General features: G+C 35.6%; 1 protein-coding gene across 1 annotated transcript in view; it reads right to left on the minus strand.

Annotated features, from left to right (window-relative positions):
* Positions 1 to 16,606, minus strand: part of PIK3C2G (phosphatidylinositol-4-phosphate 3-kinase catalytic subunit type 2 gamma) — a 360,083-nt gene that overhangs the window by 46,955 nt on the left and 296,522 nt on the right. The window contains exon 30 of the mRNA XM_047787464.1: positions 4,614 to 4,689. Within this exon, the coding sequence (XP_047643420.1) occupies positions 4,614 to 4,689 (76 nt within the window). The remainder of the gene's footprint in view (positions 1 to 4,613; positions 4,690 to 16,606) is intronic.

Below are 16,606 nucleotides of genomic sequence, written 5' to 3' on the forward strand. Positions count from 1 at the left end.
TTTTAAGACAACAGGCTGTATTTCATAGGCAGCCTATATTTAAAAATATTGAGAATCAAGTCTTTTGTCCATCATCACTGATGAAACAAATCTTGAGTACTGTATGATGTGGTAAGAAGTAAGGAAACCAGGAAAAAAATAATTCTCAAGCAGCTATTTTAGTTTTTACAATAAGAATCCTGTTTTTTTGTATATATTTTAAAACACCTTTTAGAGAAATAATAATCAACAAAATTAAAAATTTGATCATGATCCATAGTTTATTTTTTGAAACCCAGAGAAAGAATCTTTTTAAAAAGACTTTAATGGCAGAATAAAGGTCAGCCCAGTACCTTATTTTAAAGTCTTGATACCACTAGAAATCTGCAACTTTATTATCAGGTTTTTTTTTTTCTTTTTTTACAGCTGCACCTGCCACATACGGAAGTTCTTAGGCTAGGGGTCACATGAGAACTACAGCTGCCTACACCGCAGCAACAGCAACATGGGATCCTAGCCACGTCTGCGACCTACACCACAGCTCAAGGCAATGCTGGATCCTTAACCCACTGAGCGGGGCCAGGGGTTCAACCTACATCCTCATGGATACTAGTTGGGTTCTTAACCCACTGAGCCACAACAGGAACTCCTATTTTCATTATTTTTTAACCTAGTTAATTCAAGTTTATAAATATTGATTATAGAAATATTTTCAGCTAATACTATTTTAAAAGAAGATATTTGTTATATATTTGTACACTAGGACAATAAAAATGGTATATTTTATATTATGGACATCATTCTTTTTTACATGCTATAAAATGTAAGAAATTACCTTACTTAATATTGTTTATGGTTTGGCTATATAAGCAAAGCACCTTAGAGAGTAACACTGCATGAGTAAAGTGTGGGAGAATAATAGCAGTATAATTCTCATATATTAATTTAGGATTTGTTAGTATAGAACAATGCAGAGGGGAAAGTCCTTGATTTAAAGTTACTCTCAGGGAGTTCCCATGTGGCTCAGTGGTAACGAACCCAACTAGTATCCATGAGGATGTGGATTCGATCCCTGGCCTCAATCAGTGGGTTAAGGATCCAGCGTTGCCATGTAGGTTTCAGACGAGACTTGGATCTGGTGTTACTGTTGCACAGGTTGGCAGCTGCAGCTCTGATTCAACCCCTAGCCTGGGAACCTCCAGATGCTGCAGGTGCAGCCCTAAAAAGAAAAATAAATAAAGTTACTCTCAGTCTAACAGAAGAAACAAGGCAGGCACAAAAAAAATTGTAATAAAAAATAATCACATATACAACCTGATCTGGCACTATAGAACTGTATACCAGAGGGGTAAGCAACTAGGATGTCAGAGACAGGCAGGGGTGATGAGCAGATGGGCCTAATCTTAAAGGCAGAGAATCAGAAGGTGGATGTGGGTAAAAGAAGACTGGGAGCTGTGAAAGAACAGGTGGTGAGGTCTAGCTAATTATGGGTTTGCATTTATTTTTGTGCATGGTATGAGGGTGTGGTTCTAGTTTCATTGATTTGCATGCAGCTGTCCAGGTTTCCCAGCAATGCTTGCTGAATAGACTTTCTTTTTCCCACTTTATGTTCTTGCCTCCTTTCTCAAAGATTAATCGACCATAGGTGTCTGGGTTTTCTCTTCTGTTCCATTGGTCTGTAGTGTCTGTTTTGGTACCAGTGCCACACTGTCTTGATGACTATGGCTTTGTAATATTGCCTGAAGTCTGGGAGAGTTATGCCTCCTGCTTGGTTTTTGTTTCCCAGGATTGCTTTGGCAATTCTGGGTCTTTTGTAGTTCCATATAAATTTTTGGATTGTTTGCTCCAGTTCTGTGAAAAATGTCATGGGTAATTTGATAGGATTGCATTGAATCTGTAGATTACTTTGGGTAGTATGGCCATTTTTGCAATATTATTCTTCCAACCCAGGAGGATGAAATATCTTTCCATTTCTTTACATCTTCTTTAATTTCTTTGATTAATGTTTTATACTTCTTGGCATATAGGTCCGTTGATTCCTTGGTCAGGTGTGTTTTCAGGTATTTGATTTTTTGAGGTGCAGTTTTAAACGGTATTGTGTTTTTTTTTTTTATTCCTTTTCTAAAGTTTCATTGTTAGTATACAGAAATGCTACTGATTTCTGAATGTTAATCTTATATCCTGCTACTCTGCTGAATTTGTTGATCAATTCAAATAGTTTTTGGGTTGAGTTCTTAGGATTTTCTATATATAGTATCATGTCATCTGCATACAGTGACAGTTTTACCTCTTCTCTTCCTATTTGGATGCCTTTTATTTCTTTTGTTTGTCTAATTGCTGTGGCTAGGACTTCCAGTACTATGTAGAATAACAGTGTTGAGAGTGGACATCCTTGTCTTGTTCCAGATTTTCGTGGGAAGGCTTTCAGCTTTTCTCTATTGAGTATTATATTTGCTGTGGGTTTGTCATAATGGCTTTGATTATGTTAAGGTATGTTCCCTCTATATCCACTTTGGTAAGAGTTTTGATCAGAAATGGATGTTGGACTTTGTCAAATGCGTTTTCTGCATCAATTGAGATGATTATGTGGTTTTTGACTTTTCTTTTGTAAAAGTGGTGTATGATGTTGATCATTTGCATATGTTGAACCATCCTTGTGCACCTGAGATGAATCCCACCTGGTGGTGGTGTATGAACTAGAACACTCCCTCACACCATGCACAAAAATAAACTCAAAATGGCTTAAAGATTTAAATATAAGACAAGACACCATCAAAATCCTGGAAGAGAACATAGACAAAACATTCTGTGACATCAACCTTACAAATATTTCCTCAAGTCAGTCTCCTAAAGCAAGAGAAATTAGAGCAAAAATAAACCCATGAGACCTAATCAAACTGACAAGCTTTTGCACAGCAAAGAAAACCCAAAAGAAAACAGAAAGACAACTTACAGAATGAGAGAAAATACTTTCAAATGATGCAACTGACAAGGGCTTAATCTCTAAAATATACAAACAACTTATACAACTCAACAGCAAAAAAGCCAACAACCCAATTGAAAAGTGGGAAAAAGACCTGAATAGACATTTCTCCAAGGAAGACAGACAGATGGCCAACAAACACATGAAAAAATGCTCAACATCCCTGATTATTAGAGAAATGCAAATCAAAACTACCATGAGATACCACCTCACACCAGTCAGAATGGCCATCATTAATAAGTCCACAAATAACAAATGCTGGAGAAGCTGTGGAGAAAAGGGAACCCTCCTGCACTGTTGGTGGGAATGTAAGCTTGTACAACCACTATGGAGAACAGTATGGAGGTACCTTAGAAAATTATACGTAGAACTACCATATGACCCAGAAATCCCACTCTTGGACGTATATCTGGACAAAACTTTCCTTGAAAAAGACACATGCACCTGCATGTTCATTGCAGCACTATTCACACAAACCAAGACATGGAAACAACCCAAATGTCCATAGACAGATGATTAGATTAGGAGATATGCTATATATACACAATGGAATACTACTTGGCCATAGAAAGAACAAAATAATGCCATTTGCAGTAACATGGATGGAACTAGAGACTCTCATTCTGAGTGAAATAAGTCAGAAAGAGAAAGACAAATATCACTTACATCTGGAATCTAATATATGGCACAAATGAACCTTTCCACAGAAAAGAAAATCATGGACTTGGAGTATAGACTTGTGGTTGCCAAGGGAGAGGGGGAGGGAAAGGGATGGATTGGGAGCTTGGGGTTAAGAGATGGAGACTATTGGCTTTGGAATGGATTAGCAATGAGATCCTGCTGTATAGCACTGGGAACTATGTCTAGTCACTTATGATGGAGCATGATAATGTGAGAAAAAAGAATGTATACATGTATGTGTAACTGGGTCACCATGCTGTTTAGTAGAAAATTGACAGAACACTGTAAACAAGCTATAATGGAAAAAAATAATAATCATTATATAAAAAATAATTATGGGTTTTCAAATCCTGCATGAGATAAAAACTAGTATCAGTGTTAAATGACCACTGGCAATGGAATTATATTATGACTGCTTAAAATTGATAGGACATTCAAAAATTGTCTCTACCTATCTAGGTGAAATGATAGTAAAGTTCATTGGAATTAATGTATGTTTGATTGAGAATAGGATGGACAATTGTGGTGAGATTCTGGTAATAAAAGAAGACTTCATGATGGAGGTGGAATAATTATTGAGCTTTAAAAGATAAGTGTGAAACTGCTGGATAACTCATGCTCATTACTATGGCCCCATATTAATTTTTTTTGGGTAAACAATAAGCCTTACCTGCAGGGGAAAGCAGGACCTCTTTCTCTGAAATGCAATTCTATTTCAATGCACAATTAATTGAAATGAGTTAATAGTGTGATACCATGTAGTTATTATAACTAGACAAATACATCTGAATTTAATTTAACTTGATAAATGTATTCTAAGGGGTTAAAAAGCTTTGGAAATAGAAAAGGCTGTTAAAGGCTTATTTAAAAGTTTTAATATGAAAATTAAAAAAATTATACTTATGATTTTTTGTTACAAATATACTGAGACTCAATAGTTGTTTATAGCAATAATGATAAAACTACTTGCCTAGGTCCACAGGTGACAGTTCTTCCACTGCCTGTTCCACAGGATCAGAGAGGAAAAAACTGAGTACACAATCACTCTGAAAAATAAGACGAAAAATAATATTTTTCATATTTTACATTTATTTATCATTCCTGTTCCCCAGTATCAAAGATATTGACACAAATGTATAATTACTTGTTTATGGATACTTGTTATATTTATAGATGCATCTATATTTACAGATTCCCTGAATAGAGAAAAATATACTAGGAAGTTTATTAAGTCAATGCTATAATTTTACATTAAGTTGAACTAATCTTTTATGACATTAGATATCAGATTATTTTATATTTCTTTAAGAGGCTCGGGTGTGCTCTGCTTTTAGAGCTTACTATAATGCTGAACTTTACAATCACGCATGACTCTCATACATCCTTTTTCTAGAAAATGTGTATCCTTGGACAAAGCTTTTGGAGAAAAATTACTCTCAGTAGGACACAGACATTCAGTAAAAACTATTTCTCCTCAAGGTTCAATTCTAGGAATGTTCACTGAGTACTGACTATACCAATGGCACTGAGGAATGTTAAAGGATATTTAGCGACAGAAAGATGCATAAGGTGACCCTTCTCTTTAGAACACAGTCTAGTGAAGGAAACAGATTGTATTGAATGATTAATAGAAATTCTAGTTACATATAATTTTAGTACAAAGAAGTGAGTGTACTTCTCTTTTAAAATCAGATGATCACAAGCAAACTGACATTGAACCTGGGCTCCAAAGAAACGGGCCAACTGGTGAATCAGTATCAGTTTTTCTTACTGACATTGACACACACTTTGTTTTAAGCCATTATATGACCAAAGCAGCCCTTCCTATGAGACCCTATGTCATTATTTGAAGGGCCCCACTAAATAATTATTTCTTCATAAACTGACACCATAGTACTGCAAAGCTGCCTGACATTCTCCCTAGCTAGCCTTCTCTTTCATTTTGTACAATGGTGCTTTGAAATCTCTCCCAGAAACTTAAACTTCCAGCTCTGACCTTTATTTGCTGATGATTTTGTCTCCCCTTTAGAGAAAATAAAAGGCAGATGGAAACTCCTAAATTTCCTGCCATAAAATCTATAGGGGCACAAAATTACATTTTCTCTCTCTCTCTCTCTCTTTTTTTTTGTTACAAAGGAAGTAAGAGAAGTGTCTCTTTTCTCATCTATTATAAGTTTAATTGTACCCTCCCCAAATTTTTATGTTAAATTTCTAACCGACAGTAACTCTGAATGTAACCTTTTTTAGAAATAGGGTAATTGCAGGTATAATTAGTTAAGTTAGAATGAGGTGATACTGGTGGGGGGTGGACCTCTAATCCAGTATGACTGATGTCCTTATAAGAAGAAGAAATTTAGACACATTAATGTAAGAAAGATGATGTGAAGAGACTTAAGGAAGAAATGGCCATCTACCACGTACAATCCACAGAGAGAGGCCTGGAATAGATTCTTCCCTCACAGCTGTCAGAAGGAACCACCATGACGACACCTTGATTTTTCAGACATCCAGCTCCCAGAACTGTGAGACAATGCATTTCTGTTGTTTAAGTCACCCAGTTTATGGTGCTTTGTTATGGCAGTCCTAGCAAACTAAGACAGCATCCAATGCTGATCACTTCCTTCTATGTCCTAGATTCTATTCCTTCCTCATAAACAACCTTGTAGAATATCTCAATCTATACTTTAGTATCTTATTTCTTCCTCTCTTCCCTCCTCCCTTCCCTCTTTCCTTCTTCTCTACCCTCTACCTTCCTTCCCTCTCTCCCTCCTTCCTTTTTTCCTTTCTTTCCTCTTTCTTTCATTCCATATCAAGTATGGTCAACTCTCTTGGTTTGAACAACTAACAGACAGGTGAGTCAAACCACAGAAAGTATATTCACACAACAATAATGTCTTGTCACTAAAGCCCTGTTCAAGTCTTGTTGTCTCTTCTTAGACACTAACTTATGGGAAGAGTTGTCAGCACTCATATTGGTTCCATTCTTCAACCTTCACTCACTTTATGATCTACCACACTCAGGTTTGTCATTAATAGTCCTCTGAAAATGCTCTTACCATAATTTCTCTTTTTAAAGGTCTTTTTTCCTAAATCCAATGGGGATTTTCTTGGTTCTTACATAGCTACTCCATTTTTAGTGAAAAACTCTTTCGCTTGCTTTCATGGTACTAAGTTCTCCCAGTTTTTCTTTCCTTTGTCATTCCATTTCTTCTCAGGGTTTATTTCAGACTCCTTTCCCTTTTCCTTTTAACTTAAATTCTAGTGTCCCTTGCTTATAGGCCCATCTCTTTCATTACTCTAAAATATTCTTTCCAGGTGATATTATCTCCTGTGGGGCCTTCCATTATGACATACAGATCTAGACTTTTTTCTTAGATCTGTCTCTTAAGTCTTAGCTCTCTACATACAAATATATTTTTATTGGCTTCCTTAACTGTTCTAAAGATAACTAAAACCCAAAAGTATACAACTAAATGCATTTTCTGCCCCCCTCAATTTGCTACTTCTTCCTGTATCCAGACTCAAAATAAGATACATCTTTTTGGACTCTCCATTCTCCCTTACCCCACACAGAAAGTTAAATGCTAAGTCCTATTAATTTTACCTCCTAAGTATTTCACTTCTCCATTTCTTTCTCCAAGGTATACTTCCATATTCCCACTTCTGGTATCATCACTTCTCATCTAAGTTACAGCAGGGGTTCTCAACTCTTGTATTGGTAGCTTTTAACCCAATCTGCTCAACACAATAGCCAAACTGATCTTTCAACATAGAACTCTAATGGTTTAAAACCTAGAAGCAGCTCCCATTGCTCTTAAGTAAAAAGATCAACTACTAAACAAGGATTGTAAGATCTTTCTTGACAGGAATCTAATGCAAATACTTTTATATAGCAGTTTTATGCATCATTGTAAATTAGTTAATTAACAATTTTGATCTCTACCTAATGATCTTTTGTGAACTAGTTTAATAGGAATCTATCCTTGAGAAATGTATCCATATTCAGAGAGCTGACCAAATCAAGTTTTTTTAGTTTGAAAGCTTGAGGCCAAACTTCAGACTGTGCAGAATTTGTTGAAGGAAATTTGACCTTCTTTGGCTTTTGACAACAAATCAATTATTCTTCTCTGGCAATGATTTGACCTCACCTCCCAACCTGATATTAAACTTCAATAGCAGGCAGAACATCATCCCAATTAGTGTCTGAAATGTCATCACTAGCTAATTATTCCCTTGTGTTTACGCTGTCATATCCTTGAAATCCTCACTTGTAATTCCAGGTGTGGGTGACATGCTACATTTTAATTCCTTATTGTAACAAGACTGTTTTCATACTTGAGGAGAAACAAGATCAAGTGTCAATGGAAGGAGAAATCAACAAGAGAGATGAACAGGGCAGAAAAAGTACCATTGCTGGATCTCAATATAATCAATTAAAAAAATTTTTCGAACTTGTTTTCACTTATGTGCTTGCATCTCACAGCTCTCTTAGCACATTTCACTACTGTATAGCTTGGAGAATTATAGAAATGTTAGTGCTACAGATAGTCTTCCTGATAATCTAGACAGTGTTTTCAGTTGGGTTTGTGTTGACCACCAAGCAGTATGGGTATACTCAGTTGTGTAGGTTGCACACAGAGCAACTCTTTGCAATCTTTACATTGACTATAGGTATAATCCTGGTCAGCTGGGCTCTCCATCTGTAGAGCTACCACATATAACAAATAAAAACAGAGGATGCTAATGTAATATCTGCAATATACTTACACAAAACAATTGCATTTGTTTATCCTAAATTCAAATTTAACTGGGAGGCCTTCCTTTTACCTAGTTACAATATGAAGTGATTAAATATGCATGGGTACACTTTCGGTTTTCTCAATGACTGGCAAGTACAACTGAAATTAATGATCCTGGCCACTTAGCCTAAATATCCTGAAATACCTAGGATATTCTCCCATTATGACGAATGTTGCTTTTCTGCTTAATTCTTCAAATGGTAATAGTTTCCCAAAGGAAAAACTCTAAATTTAACTACTTCATTCTAGAAATGAGAAAACTGACTACCAGATAGCATAAATGGTTGACTGACTGAAATTAGTACAAAAAAAGAATGTAGAATGTAATCAGTAAGCCCAGGCTCACCTGTGTAACCACTGCCCATAGCTTATATTTGCGAAGAATGCATATGGGGACAGGTGGGAGATGTGCCTAGAGAGAGCTTAGCAGGAGTCCTAGAGAATGCTACTCTTCTGCACGAGCTTACAGCTACTGTAACCAATCAATGAATTTTAAACAGAAAATCATCACGATCACATATTTCTTAGGAAGATGGCAGTGCATCATTGCCATGTGGAGAAAAGAAAAAATAGCAACCAGCCCTGGAGAATGTCACCAGCAAAATTCCTCAAATGCTCAACACATTATATTCCTGAGCATTCTATTTGTTTTCAGATCTCTGAAATGGTAATTGTGCTGCCTCACATTCCCTGGTCTTGGTGATGGATTTGGTATCCTTGCAACTCCTTGCCCTTCTCAACTCCACACTTTCTTTTATAAAAATGCCCTGCTTTGAATATCCACATCTACTGACTATACAGCCCTCTCCCTCTTGTTGTTGCACTTGTCTACTGATCTCTAGGTCACTGGCTTTTATTTCTAGAACATTTAAAATCCTGGAACATTGTCATTTTCTCCAGTAGTACCTGTCATAATTCAAACTTATTTTAATATTGACCCAAAGCATCCTTCTTTATGGTAGATTCGTTTTTTTTTTTTTAAACTCATCTCATCCAATAATTTTGCTCTCTTGATCTTGTCTCAATCAGTGACTGAAGCTCTTCCATTGTCTTGATTTCTAGCCTCCTGGTCTACAACCACCTTCTCCCTTCTTTTCAGCTCACTTCCTTTACTTATATAACTCAAAAAATCTGCTGATTTTTTTCACTGACCCTAATTCCTCTCATATCCTTCCTTGGCCAACATGGATCTCATGGTCAATATTTATAATAACTCTCTTGCATATACCTTTCATCTCCTTTGATCTTTTCTCCCTTTATTTTATTATTCACTTGTCAAAAGAAAAAACAACTTTGGTTATTCTCTGCCAACTCTGCAACTATAACAAGCCTGATGAAAGTTGCTGGAGAAAAGCACTCAACCACGCTTCCTGGTCTTACTCTCACCTCATGCCCACGACCCTCAAGTTGGTGTTCAAGATTTTCAATTTTACACATACCACTATTCCATTTGTTTTTTTTCATTCACCTATAAGACTATTTAATACTTTATCTTCAGTCCTCAAAATGCCAATGTGCTTTCTCCCCTCTTTCAGTTTGCTCAAGGCTGTCTTCTTGTTGATAGAAAAAAGAGAAGCAGAAAAGAATTTCACAACAACACATTTATCGTCTTACCTTACCTCTGCCATTTCCTCTATTACTGGTGGACTGCATGCATTTTAATTTGAGACTGATTTGGGCATTAGATCACATGCCCTCTTCTCTATTCAAGGTCATCACTCAGATATCTGGCTAAGAGCATCACCAATTTTTGCTTCTTCAGTGGATTTTCCTACCAGCATACACATGTTTTAATTCTTTTCAATAAACAAAATTCTTGACTTACATTTCCCTGCACACTATTTTTTTTTCCTGTTCATCCTTAGAGAAATGATTCTGCAAGTACTGTTTCCTACTGTTTAATCCCAAATTTCTCTCTTTCATATTCTCTTTTGAACCCATTTTAATCAAATTTTTGCTTCTAACATTCTCATTAAGCTATTTATGTTAAATTCACAAATGATACCCATTTTGCTAAATCCAGTGGTCAATTCTCAATTTTTGACCCACCATTAGCATTTGAAACAGCTTATCTTCCTTCTTTTTTGAAATAATTTCTTCTTTTGAATTCCAGGCACTACATTCTTTTGGTTTCCAACAGATTGTTGTTTTTCAGTCTCTCTTGTTGATTCTCTCCCATTTCTCAAACTTTAAAATTGGTGTGCTGCACGGTCTCATCCTTAGACCTCTTCTCTTTTATATTTACATTTGCACCCTCTATAATATTCAATCTCATGGCTGGCTTAGAAAATCAGTTATTACCTGAAATGCCAATACTTTTAATTCTAACTTCTCTTTCCCCCCTCAACTCAAGATATCCAACTTTCCACTGACATCTCTACTTAGATGTCTCATAGGCAATCAGACATAGTATATTTGATCTGAACTCCTGAAAGCCTCAATTCCCCCTACAGTTTCTTCATCACGGCAAATATTCAACCAATGCAAGCTTGTATGGCCCTCAGGGTGGGTTAGTGGCTGGTACTTATCCTGCTTAACCAGTTCCTATGCCTTAACAGTTGTTAAATATCTTGAGCATCCCTTCTATGTACAGCATTATATATTTGGTGAATAAAATAATACATGGTTTGTATTTGTCTTAAGGACTCTAAAGTTATTGTTCTTTGATATCAATGTACTAGGCTATATTAAGCGCTCTAATACATTAGGCTATATTAAGTGCTCTATGAAGTTATACATATTTTTCTTTGCTAGAGTAGTTTATCTAATGTGGGATTTTTAATGTCTAATAATGTGCTTTGAAATTAAAAATTCCATCAATAAAGAGCAAATTTGAAAGTCATCTGAGCAATTTTATTTTATTTTTTTAAAATTTAATTTAATTTATTTTTTTTGTCTTTTTGTCATTTCTTGGGCCGCTCCTGCGGCACATGGAGGTTCCCAGGCTAGGGGTCTAATCAGAGCTGTAACTGCTGGCCTATGCCAGAGACACAGCAACACAGGATCCGAGCCGCGTCTGCAACCTACACCACAGCTCACGGCAATGCCAGATCGTTAACCCACTGAGTAAGGGCAGGGATCGAACCTGCAACCTCATGGTTCCTAGTCGGATTCGTTAACACTGAGCCATGACGGGAACTCCATCTGAGCAATTTTAAATCAAAATCTGCATCTGTTTATATTTTAAATTCAGAGCTCTAATATTTTTTTTTTACCAAGTATATTATTAAGTCATTTGTAATTTAAAATCATTTTGACAGAGTTGATCAATTCAAAGTTGCTCAAAACCTAGTGTTTTTCTAATACCCTATGACCATATACTTGTTCTCAAAGACTAGAGAGAGTTAAAGTCCTTTCAAAGATTAGAAGTAATCAGAAGTAATATAAAACTGAGATCATTTTTTCTCTTTAAAATAACACTTTAAGAATTCCTATTTATTAGCTAGCCAGCCAACATCTAGAACTGACTGCAAGATTTAGTTTCAGTGAGTTAAAACAATAAGCTAAATATATCTCTCCCAAATGCCATGAAGCACTGTAAAAATGTGAATTTAAAAATGAATTCCCAGAAGAGCTTTAAATCAAAGTTGAACAGTAATTGTATTTTATTGCCTTTTTCATAAGGCAGCTTGTCAGAATGTCCAGTCTTTAATGTAGTTCAACCCACTATATTTGTATTGGAGTTACATGGAAGAATGGCACTGTAAAAAATAGTGAACTTCTAAGAAATCTTTCATAATTCTGGTTCTAAAATGTCATCAGCATTTTTCCAGACTCTGAAAAGTAATCTTGGTTATACTGATGATACACATATGACATTTATCCTGCCTGCACTGTAATCTCAGCCAGCTCCAAATAGGAAAAGAGCAATGTAGTGACAAATGCAGTAATTAACATCTGGGTTTAGCAAGCAGGGAACAAGAAACATATGTTCACTATTAAGACAGGATTTACCCATTTGGATTTATTTTTACATTTGATTTCTGCTTTAAAAAATAATATTGCTTAAGCCATAAGCGATAGCATTCCTTATTTTAAGGGACTTCTAGCAATGAGGGACAATACTAAGAGCTAAAAAACACAATGAATATGGCTTTAAAAAGTTTTAAAACAACAGCTGTTTGTATATCTCAGCTAAGCTGAAATGTGGGTACACATTTGGCTAGGTATTGCAGTCATTTGCTAGAAGTTTCATTATATGTTTATATTGCCCTTTATGAAGATCTTATTTAGTTCACAACACAATTCAACCAAAACAGAGCAAAATTTAAAGAAGCAAAAGAAATACTTGTTTATCACAACAGTTATTTCCTTGAGGAATGAAACTACAAACACTGAAAGGAAAAGTTTCATTTTGAGTGAAGAGAGTCAAACCAAACAAACAAAAACCAGGTAAATATAGGATTAGGATGTCTAAACTGATGCTTACAGCTTCATTAGAAGAGATATTGGAATAGCGTACAATTGTAATCCTCATTAATGTCTGTTTTATCAATCAATTGAGGGGTTTGGTGGGGGGAGATGAGAGAAAGATGATTTATAGTCATCCTTCTATTTATTTATTTATTTGTCATTATTCTATTTAGGTTGCTCTTGTGTTTTTAGACCATACACCCAGAGACATGTCTCCCATCTAACTTAACTTTGATACTTGATATTGGACTTCAAAGAAGGCTCTTTATCTCATTCCCTTGGCAAAAGCAAGACCGTTCACAATTGAGTATGCCCCTGGAAAGGCATATGATACTGATTTTAATAAGATAAGTCTGTCCAGTTTCATATTCGAACTGTATCTTCTTTCTTTTTTCCCCCAATTTACTTGCTGCCATATATTATTTACATTCATATCTATGTTTATCACCATATTATAAACTCATTGAGAATAAAGTTTTATATTGCATTATTTTAATCTTTCCAATTTGTTCTCTACAACCAATTTAAAGGTTTTAATCTAGAGAGTTATACACAGTAAGTGAACAATAAAACTTTTAAAAGCTTTACAAAGTTACATATAGCGATGTAAACTATTTTAAATAGTTACAAGTAAATGTATCATATAACTAAAAAAGAATGTGAGTTTTAGGGTATAGACACAATAGGATTATTTGTCTTTCCTATACTGCTATATGACAAGCAGTTATGGAAGAGGGAAAGTATTTATATAACATTTTTTATCTATTTCTAGAGCCAGAGATGAGGATTATCCTATAATGGGAGTATTCAGAATGAGTATTATAAATTTTATAAATATTATAAATAAAATAAATCTCTTATTTTATTAGAAGAGGAAAGAAAACTTACAGATGCATAAAAAATTTCCTCTAAGTTGTTCATATCTCTTAAAATAATTACAGTATTTTTGTTATATCCCTGACTCTATAGATTTAAGCGTTTATGTTTATTTCTCTTAAAACATGTGAGGGAAGGGAAGAACTGTATCAATAATACAAAAAGTTTTTAGATCTCAAAATAACATTATTTTCTTTGGAATTATTTATGTGATTTTTTAGGCCAATAATGTTTCATTTAGTTGATCTTAAAATTAATCTTCATTCCTTGGATATAAACAAACTGAATTAGGGAAGCATCCACCAGCATATGGACACACACAAAGCTTTCACTGTAGTCAATCTACTTGAAGATACTTGAAAACTGACTGCCTGATGTATCATGGAGAACCTGGGTGATTGGTCAGGTCACATCACTTACTAAGGCTAATCAGCACCTGATGATATCAGGTCAACTTTTTCTATACCCTGTCAAATTATTACTGTTCTATCACTGTATAAAATGTTTAGTGAGTACTGTATTAAGACCCATAAAGTTTCTTAGGAGCAAAGGAAAGAAAAACCCAATGTGTGAAGTTGTGAAAGTCTTTGTAAAGCCTCTGGAACATATGAACATAGACAGAATATTAACAAAGATTGTAAGCTTCTTGCAACAGTGCACATGTATGATTCAGCTTTTAAATTTCTAGAGAAGAATTTCCCAAAACTGACACATATCAGAATCACTGAGGTTCTTAAAAAATAACATAGATACCTAGATACAGGCATATTGGGATACTCTACAATAAAGTGAGTCACATACATTTTTTGGTTTTCTGGTGCATATAAAACTGATGTTTATAATATTCTGTAGTCTATTAAGTAAGCAATTGCATTATGTCTTAAAAAAAAACCCAATGCACATAACTGATTTAAAAATATTTTTTTGCTAAAAAAAAAAAGCCTATCATCTGAGCCTTCAGCAAGTTGTTATCTTTTTGATGATGGAGGGTCTTACCTAGATGTTGAAGGCTGCTGATTAATCAGGGTGGTAGGTGCTTAAGTTTGGAGTGGTTGCAGAAACTTCTTAAAATAAGACAACAGTGAAGTCTGTTTCATTGATGACTTTTTCACAAATGACTTCTCAACTTCTCTGTAGCATGCAGTTCTGTTTGATAGCATTTACCGACAGCAGAATGTCTTTCAAAATTGGAGTCAATCCTCTCAAACTGTGCTGCTGCTTTATTAACTAAGTCTATGTAATATTCAAATTTTCTTGTTGTCATTTCAGCAGTCTTCACAGTATCTTCACCAGGAGTAGATTCCCCCTCAAGAAACCACTTTCATCACCCATTCTTATCTGTTAAAATTTTATCATGAGATTGAAGCAATTCAATCTCATCTTCAGACTCAATTTCTAATTAGAATTCTCTTGCGATTTCTCTCATATTTGTAGTTACTTCCTCCACTGAAGTCTTGAATCCCTCCAAGTCATCCATTAGGGTTAGAATCAACTTTTTCCAAACTCCTGTGAATGTTGCTATTTTGACCTCTCCCTATGAGTCACAAATTTTTTAATGGCATCTGGATGGTGAATCCTTTCCAGAAAGGCTTCAATTAACTTTGCCCAGATCCTCAGAGGAATCACTGTCTACAGCAACTATAATCTTTTAAAATGTGTTTCTTAGGAGTTTCCATCATGGCACAGCGGAAACGAATCCTACCAGGAACCCATGAGGTTGCGGGTTCAATCCCTGGCTTCGCTCAGTGGGTTAAGGATCCAGTGTTGCCGTGAGCTGTGGTGTAGGTCACAGATGTGGCTTGGAACTGGCATTGCTGTGGCTGTAGTGTAGGCTGGCAGCAGTAGACCCCTAGCCTTTAATCTCCATATGCTGCAAGTACAGCCCTAAAAAGCAAAAACAAACAAGTATTTCTTAAACAATATTTGAAAGTCAAAATTACTCCTTGATCCATGGGCTGCAAAACGGATGTTGTGGTAAGCAGGTATGAAAACAACATGAATCTCATTGTACATCTCTATCAGAGCTCTTGGGTGACCAGATGCACTGCCAATGAACAGTAATATTTTGAAAGGGATCTTTTTTTTTTTTTTTTCCTGAGAAGTAGGTCTCAACAAAGGGGTAAAATATTCAGTAAACAATGTTGTAAACAGATGTATTGTCATTCAGGCTTTATTGTTCTGTTTTTAGAGCATAGTAGAGTAGATTTTGCATAATTCTCCAGGTTTTGTCAAATGGTAAATGAGCACTGGCTTCAGTTTAAACATCAGCTGTATTAGCCCCTGACGAGAGAGTCAGTTTGTCCTTTGAAGATTTGAAGCCAGACATTGACTTATCCTCTCTAGCTATTAAAAGTCTTACATGGCATCTTCTTCCAATAGAAGGCTGTTTTGTCTAAATTGAAGATCTGTTCTTGAGTGTAGCCACCTTCCTCAATTATCTTAGCTGGATCTTCAGGATACTTGCTGCAGCTTCTATATCAGCACTTGCTGCTTCACCTCTCACTTGATATTTTGGAGACAGCTTCTTTCCTTAACCTCACAAACCAACCACTGCTAGCTTCAAATTTTTCTTCTGAAGCTTCCTCGTCTCTCTCAGGCTTCACAGATTTGAAGAGAATTAGGACCTTGTTCTGGGTTAGGTTTTGGTTTAAGGGAATGTTGCAGCTGGTTGGACCTTCTATCCCAGGCCACTCTCTCTTATCAGCAATCAGGCTGTTACTCTTTCTTATCATTGGTGTGTTCACTGGCATAGGACTTTTCATTTCTTTCAAGAACTTATCCTTATTTTTTAATTTCTTTTTTTCTTTTTAGGGGCTCACATGCAGGATATAGAAGTTCCTAGGCTAGGCGTCAAATCAGAGCTGCAACTGCCAGC

Source organism: Phacochoerus africanus, chromosome 7, assembly GCF_016906955.1.
Source record: "Phacochoerus africanus isolate WHEZ1 chromosome 7, ROS_Pafr_v1, whole genome shotgun sequence".
Classification (NCBI taxonomy): domain Eukaryota; kingdom Metazoa; phylum Chordata; class Mammalia; order Artiodactyla; family Suidae; genus Phacochoerus; species Phacochoerus africanus.